This window comes from Coffea eugenioides, chromosome 6, assembly GCF_003713205.1.
Source record: "Coffea eugenioides isolate CCC68of chromosome 6, Ceug_1.0, whole genome shotgun sequence".
In the NCBI taxonomy this organism is placed as follows: domain Eukaryota; kingdom Viridiplantae; phylum Streptophyta; class Magnoliopsida; order Gentianales; family Rubiaceae; genus Coffea; species Coffea eugenioides.
In genome coordinates, this window is record NC_040040.1 from 815,772 (window position 1) to 823,501 (window position 7,730).

Below are 7,730 nucleotides of genomic sequence, written 5' to 3' on the forward strand. Positions count from 1 at the left end.
ATTGAAAAGCTCATCAAACGAGGTCATCTGGGGCAGTTTGTACGAGAGGAACGAGCTGACCAGCAACGGGGAAGGCCCAGGTCGGAACGCCCGAGCTACCTGGAAGACTTGGGGTTATAGCGACCCCACAATAATCCTGTTTCTAGTCTCTGCGTGAGATCTCCACGGGCATCTTCACCACGTCGCTTTCTTGCATCAATATCAAGTGGCATAGCGGCTAGCACAATAAACCCCAACAGCAGTTGCTGCCATCCCATATACATTGGTAGTGACAAGACGCAGCGGCGTTGATAAAACAGCAGCAAGAGGACCGCCAATAATGGACACTGCTTGTCCGCTTTGCCCCATTGTACTATGATCCAAGACAAGTAATCCTGTCTTGCAGTAGATAGCAAAGTCTTCACAGTTACTTTTGAACACATTATAACATCTAAAACCATTATTAAGAAGGTAGCTTGCACGATGGACGACAATGTCATCAGGGTCTGAAACTGCAAGAGTACAAGTTCCTCCGCGTGCTTTTGCAAGAAAGAGAGCAGGGTTAACAGCATACTCGAAGCGATAGAGAACACCGCCAGCAAGGAAGCAGTTCAAACATGTCGAAACAACTCCATGACTTTCTTCAGTCAAAGTGCAGGTTGTGCATGGAACATGACCTCGGCTTGGTCCTGAACTCACCAAAACGAAATCCAATATGGTCCCTGTTCCTACTTCTTGACCACGTCTAGTGAAATGAATTACCTTGTCATCCCCAACATAGATGCCTGCACATTTGAGTAAATGCAGTTAAAATCCTAAATCTACAAAGAAAAAATGATAGCTTTAACAACTAAAAAAAAAAAACTTAAAAAGATGAGCAGCACATGTAAGATCGATCAAGTTATTAAGAGATGTTGACCCAATTTGTTTCCCCCCAACCACTCTGATTTTCTCTATGAGAAGAATATTTAATTTTAGCATATTATAAAGATCAAAGCAACACCATCAACATCTGAGCATAGGGAAAGTCGTCCCCTTTTCCCCTTTCGTGTGTCCAAATGGCTCATGAACGCCGAAAGCAACCCAATAAAATATCTATGCTCCCAGCTTCCCTATTAGTCCACCAGAAAAAGGAAACGCATTAAGCAAAATTGACATCAATTCTCTAACTGGTGCTACAACATGTTTTTCCCCAAAAAAAGTCGAGTATTGAATCAATTAAATATGGTTTGTAAACAACATCCTAAACCTTGATACGAAAATAAATTTCGATTCCAACAATTAGAAAAATCATGTAAGCAGGGGATGGTCGAAAACATAATTCTAGATTTTTCACAATTCAAACCCAAATTGTTATACCACCGTTATTAGCAGCACCCACGGCCCAAAAAATACGTGATTTGTGCTTTTACTGAATCCATACTCTTATTTGCCCTTGCCCGAAAATATGGCAAAAAAAATAAATGTGAACAACATACAAATAATATAAATTCTGACCAAAAAGAAGAAGAAAAAAAAGGATAGAAAGGAGGAAAAAGGGGGTTGCAATCCTGACCATGGTGAGCATAAATATAAGCAGTACGCCAGGAATAAATATGATCCCCTGGTTTGAGGCTGCCTCTGTCAATTCTGTTCACATCTCCATTCATCAAGATACAAGTTCAAAACTTTAATTACTGTATTTCGTCGGTATTAATCCAAAACTGCCAACAGACAAAAAGAAAAAAAAAAGATTACAATGATCCAGCAATCACACCTGTTAGAGAGCAGCCCCATTGGTTGTTATTGGCTAGAATTGAAATGATCCGGCAACTGAAGGGAACCAGGAGAGGATGCGATCGGATTCAGACGAGTTTGATTTTACTTTCCCAACTTCGAAGGTTATATTGAGAACCGAAAAGGTGACGCTAAGTTGTTGCTGAAGACAACCGCTTGGGTTCGCTTTGCCTTCAAGATGTTGAATTTACGAGAATACCCGTTGGTTTCGTTATTTTAAATACTTCGTCATCAAGGAAATTATTAGGGTAAATTCCATTTTATCCCCTCAAACTATGCCCAAAATCTCACTTCAGTCCCTAAACTTCAAAATGGAACATTTAAATCCTTAAACTATATAATCCGTCCCACTTTACTCCAAATTTTGACGAAATGCACAAAACCTAACAGAATAGTTGCCAATTCATTTAGGTTATAATTATAATTTAATTTAATCAAATCTAATTGGGACATAAATGTAATTTCATGAGACCCAATATAAAAAAAAAAACAAAGAGTCAGAGAGATAAAGATAATTTTACCTTTTTAATTAATAATAATTAAAGTTTTGAGATAAAGATAATTTTACCTTTTTAATTAATAATAATTAAAGTTTTTTCCCTTTTTTAAACAAAAAAGCCATTTTTTTAAACTTTCCTTTTCTTTTATTTTTTCCACCTTTTTTTCTATTTTCCTTTCATTTCCTTTTCTATTTTTTCCTTTCTTTCTTCATTGCCTTCTTCCTCCATTACCGCACATCAACCACTGCTACACCATCATCTCCCTTTTCTCCTGCCATCATCGTCCGCCACGCTTTACTACTTCATTCTCCTCCCGGTAATGAATCCAAAAATATGATGTTTATCACATAAGACATCACAAAATGTTTGCCATACCAATACATCACCTTTTGTACTTATCACAACCTGTAACTTGTTTCCTGTCTCCTTTTTTGAATAGCCGCCCCACCCAATTTCTTATCCCCTCTTCTTCATTCACCCAATTTTGTATCACAATGTTGTAGGAGCATTTTTTTTTTATGTTATAACAGAAATAATGTAAATGATTTGTTCAAGAAAATAATACTGCAAACAAATTTGAGATTTCTTGAAAACCAATTTTACAAGTACCAACTGAATTTAAAACCAAAAATCTAGAAACATATTTTGAGAAAAATGGGGGGAAAAGAAAATAACGAAAGACCACTGAGAAAATGGGTCAATCTTGTTTGATTTGTTTCCCACCAACCAAATCACGGAATACAAATTTCCTCAAGAGGAAAGTAGTGAGATAAAGAAAATGGTATTCTCCTCCAACTCATTAGCTCTGAGCATACCCGACCCGGCTTTTGAGTTTTGGCTCCGGGACAAAGGCTACCTCAAATCCTTGACCAACGCACCTCCGACCTCTACCGATTTTCCACCTTCACTTCCGCAGCCGCCGCCGCCGCACGATCCACCCCCTCTTCCTCTTCTTCCAACACCACCTCCACCACCATCCCTTATGGCGTCGTTATCTCCCTCTTTTCCCACTTGAAAATTTTTGTTGATATTGATTTGGTTTCTGATATTTAATTTTTTTTTTTGTGTGATTAGGTTACAAGAACTAACAAATGGAGGGCTGCGAGTCAAGGGTAGGATCAGAGCTTCTGGTGGCAAACAGTGGTAGTGGGTGGCATGGGCGGTGTGTGGCTGGGATGAAGGAAGAGATGGGGAGGAAGAGAAAGAAGGTGAATGAATAATTTTTAAAAATTTTGAGTGTATCAAAAGCTTTGGATCTCATGAAATTACACTTATGTCCTTGTTGGATTTGGTTAACTTTAATTATAATAATAACTAACAGAATTGGCAACTATTCCGTTTGGGTTTGTGCATTCTGTTAAAAATTGGAGTAAAGCGGGACATGTTTTATAGTTTAATGATTTAAATGTTTCATTTTGAAATTTAGGGATTGAAATGGGATCCTGCTTATAATTTGAGGGGACAAAGTGGAATTTACCAAAATTATTATGCACCCCCAATTTGTCCACTTGTACATGCCTTAATCCCTGGTCATTCCGGAAAATTGCAATATATATATATTTTTTTATTTTTCACCCTTTTATACCAATTTTTTAAAAACTTTCGTGAAAATAATAATAAGAAATAAAAATGCATTTTGCTATTTTTCAAGTGAAAAATAATACTGCAGCTTAATTCCCATCCTTATATGCGTATGCCAAGTTTATATTTATAGATAGTCATGTTAGCCCATTGGGACAGATTAGTATCCTATCCAGCTATTCAAAAAATATCTTGACAAAATGATTTACTCACAAATATTTTAACTTTTTGCTTTTATGTAGATTTCGTAACATCCCCGTTGACGTAAAGCTTCTCTTACCAAAATTTGTGTTTCAATTTCCAAAAGAAAATATCATTTATATTTAAATGTGTTATGATATGAAAACATTGAAAAGAACATGAACAAAATGTTGTTAAAGAGTATGGAGATTTTCTATTCTGGTACTGTAGTGGGGCAAATCCGCGCATGACATGTGTCAGGTCGGTAGACCACACGCGGCAGGTCGGCAGTAGGTACCTCGAGGCTGGCATAGGCCAGCTCGGCCTAAGAAAGCCAGCTCGGCATGTCGAAGGTCTCCTATGATGGGCTTAATGGGCCGCCGTCTCCGAACATTTAGGGGCCGCCGCGGGAAACCCTAGGAAGACTCCGAACCCTAAGGGAACTTTGACTCCCATAAGGAAACTACAACTCGAACGGTCCTATATATACTCCGCTATCAAGACTACGCAAGGTACGCTCACAAGTATTCTCTACTATTACTATATCCTTCTACGGCCAAACTAACTTGACCGTCGGAGTTATCCCAGGGACATCAGTCCCACCTCCGTTCTTTCTTCTCAGGTCACCTAGCACGATCCCAGCTCGATTGTTCCAATCAGGTCGGCCCCATCAGCTCGGACACGGTTTTTGGCAGTCGCATCAATTGGCGCCGTCTGTGGGAAACATGTTACACTTCATTGCGAGTCATGCCGAAGACTAGGTCGCAGAGGAACGCTGGCGGGTCCAAGGGGACCGAGCGTGGTGGCTCCCAAAACCCCTCTCGGGGTCCAACACCCGGAGAAGGAGGGGCAGGGCCCTCACGAATCCCGCCTGAACAACTGGTTCAGACAGTGGCCGAAAACCTGCCCACCTTCGAGGCAATCATGAACTATCTCAAAGAGCAGTCGGGAGGTCATCAGGACAAGGAGCCCAAGATTCAGGGAGCAGATCCGTCAGAATCCCGAACTGGGAGTCCCACCAAAACTGGGGCCAAGCGAGCACACCGGGAAGTCACGCGTGAGCAAGTCGAGGTCATGGAGCCTTCTCACAAGAACTCCCGGACTGAACACCCGGAGCCCGTCCGGAGGCTCCCCAGGGAAGACCTCTCCCCCCGGAGAGAGAGACAGCAGGTGCGGGACGAATTGGACCTACTTCTGGACCCAGAAGCGGACAGGTACATTGCTTCCCCCTTTGTGCTCGATATCGAGGAGTTTCAACTGCCCGCGAAATTCAAAATTCCGAACATGAAGCCTTACGACGCAACTACGGATCCGGAAGACCACCTGTTTGTGTTCATGACACAGATGCGTTTACAAACGGCCGCGGATGCGGTCAGGTGCAAGACCTTCCCAATGTTCCTAGAAGGAAGGGCTCGGCAGTGGTTCCAGGGGCTTCCCCCTAGATCGATCAGTTCTTTCACTCAGCTCGCACGGCAGTTCTCGGCACAGTTCGTTTCTTCACGAGCTTATTCTAAAAGCACCGCGCACCTCATGACTATCCAACAGAAGGCCGAGGAGTCCTTGCGCGAGTACATGGTGCGCTTCAATAATGAGTCCCTTCAGGTTCGAGATCGCGACGACAAGGTGGTCATGGCCGCCTTCATCAACGGGCTGCGCAAGCAAAAGCTGTACACCGAGCTGGTGGAGAGACCTCCCAAGACAGTTCGGGAGATGTTAGATCGAGCCCATGAGAAGGCCAACGCGGAGGAAGCCAATCGCCTTAAGAGTGCACAAGAAAAATTGAGGGATGACAAGCGCAGGAAGGGCGCCGACCTAGTGAGGGCACGGCCTGACCAGGGAAGGAGGGGTGCTTATGACCGCCTCCCCAGGAGTCGCCCGATGGGAGGGGACAAGTCCTGGACTGGCCTCACGGCACCCAGAGCTCGAGTGCTCGCAGTAATGGAGCAGGAGGGGCTATCCCGACCTCCTCGACCTTTGGTTGGGGACAAAAGCAGACGGGATCAAGGTCTGTATTGCGCTTATCATCGGGATGTGGGACACGATACGGAGGACTGTCGTCACCTCAAGAAAGACATTGAAAAGCTCATCAAACGAGGTCATCTGGGGCAGTTTGTACGAGAGGAACGAGCTGACCCGCAACGGGGAAGGCCCAGGTCGGAACGCCCGAGCTACCCGCGGGACCGGCCTCAGGGGCCCCGCGGCCGAACTCCCGAGCAGGAAATACAGAACCTGGCGGGGGTGATTAACACCATCGCCGGAGGACCTGCGGGTGGAGATAGTCATGCAGCTCGGCGGCATAACCGTCCCCCTCCCACGGGGGAGAGCTCGGCCAAGCGTTTGAAGATGTATGAGGAAATAATCTATGGACCTGAAGACGCAGTCCCTTTGGCCTCTAATAACCATGAAGCCATTGTGATAGAAGTCATCACCTGTAACTTCAAGGTGAGGAAGGTGTATATAGACAACGGAAGCGCCATAGACGTGCTGTATTATAAGACCTTCAAGGAGCTGCAGCTGGAGGATAGACAGCTCGTACCGGTCCGAACTCCGTTGATCGGCTTTGCTGGTCCTCCGGTGAGGCCGGAAGGGATGATCACTCTCCAGGTCACGGTGGGGGTGTCCCCGAAGTGCCGAACGATTCCGGTAAACTTTGCGGTGGTTAAGGAGCCGTCCTCCTACAACATGATCCTGGGACGTCCCACGTTGAATGCCCTCCGAGCTGTTTGCTCCACCTTGCACCTCAGTATGAAATTCCCTACTTCTGATGGGGTGGCTGAGGTGCTGGGAGATCCAGAGGTGGCAAGGGCGTGTTACATTGCCACCCTTAAGGGCAAAGAAAAATTGGTAGCTCAGACGATTTGTCTGGAATCCTGGGAACCCCTGGAGAGGGGGGAAAGATTGGAGACAGATGAGGGATTGGTCGAGCTACCCGTCCAGCCCGACCGACCCGAGCACACGGTGAAGGTCGGCGCCGGCCTGGGTGAGCAGATCCGAAGTTCTTTGGAATCTCTCTTGGAAGAGTATGCTGAGATTTTTGCTTGGAGCGCTGATGATATGCCCGGAATACCCACCGAGTTGGCAGTCCACAGACTACATGTAGATCCCAACGTCCGACCAGTGAAGCAGAAGAAGAGGAATTTCGCTCCTGAGCGAAAGGAGGTCGTTAAGAGCGAGGTGGGTAAGTTACTGGAGGCTAAGATCGTTAAGGAAGTCTATTATCCTACCAGGCTAGCCAACCCGGTGCTGGTCAAGAAGGAGGAGAAAGCCTGGAGAATGTGTGTGGATTTCACTGACCTGAATAAGGCTTGCCCGAAAGACTGTTACCCACTCCCACGGATTGATCAGCTCGTGGACTCGACAACGGGCTACGAGATCTTCTGTTTTTTGGACGCCTTCAAGGGGTACCATCAGATAGCTTTGGATGAGGGGGATCAGGAGAAGACCTCGTTCATCACTGAGGACGGGACCTACTGTTACGTTACCATGCCATTCGGACTGAAGAATGCAGGCGCAACCTACCAGAGGTTGGTGAACAAGCTGTTCAGAAATCAGATCGGCCGGAACCTAGAGGTTTATGTGGATGATATGTTAGTGAAAAGCCGAACCCAGGAGCAGTTCGTCTCCGACCTGAGGGAGATCTTCGAGGTCCTTCGGAGCTCGCGAATGCGGCTAAACCCCAAGAAGTGTACTTTCGGGGTCAGGTCGGGCAAATTC

The 7,730-nt window shown here is 45.3% G+C and overlaps 1 protein-coding gene across 1 annotated transcript; it reads right to left on the reverse strand.

Moving 5' to 3' along the window:
- Nucleotides 1-201: 201 nt before the first annotated feature.
- Nucleotides 202-1,887, reverse strand: LOC113775219. Its single transcript, XM_027320003.1, has 3 exons — nucleotides 1,736-1,887; nucleotides 1,535-1,608; nucleotides 202-764 (listed from the first exon to the last, which is right to left on the reverse strand). The coding sequence occupies exons 1-3, from the start codon at nucleotides 1,753-1,755 to the stop codon at nucleotides 202-204; spliced, it is 657 nt and encodes a 218-aa protein (XP_027175804.1). The 5' UTR covers nucleotides 1,756-1,887.
- Between the last annotated feature and the right edge of the window lie 5,843 nt (nucleotides 1,888-7,730).

What these genes read in the sequence shown, in the direction of transcription:
- LOC113775219 (XM_027320003.1), bottom strand. Translation starts at nt 1,755, where the DNA reads ATGGGGCTGCTCTCTAACAG. An exon ending in ATGGGGCTGCTCTCTAACAG is followed by an intron (nt 1,609 to 1,735) that starts GTGTGATTGCTG and finishes AGATGTGAACAG; the next exon opens with AATTGACAGAGGCAGCCTCA. An exon ending in TTATATTTATGCTCACCATG is followed by an intron (nt 765 to 1,534) that starts GTCAGGATTGCA and finishes TCAAATGTGCAG; the next exon opens with GCATCTATGTTGGGGATGAC.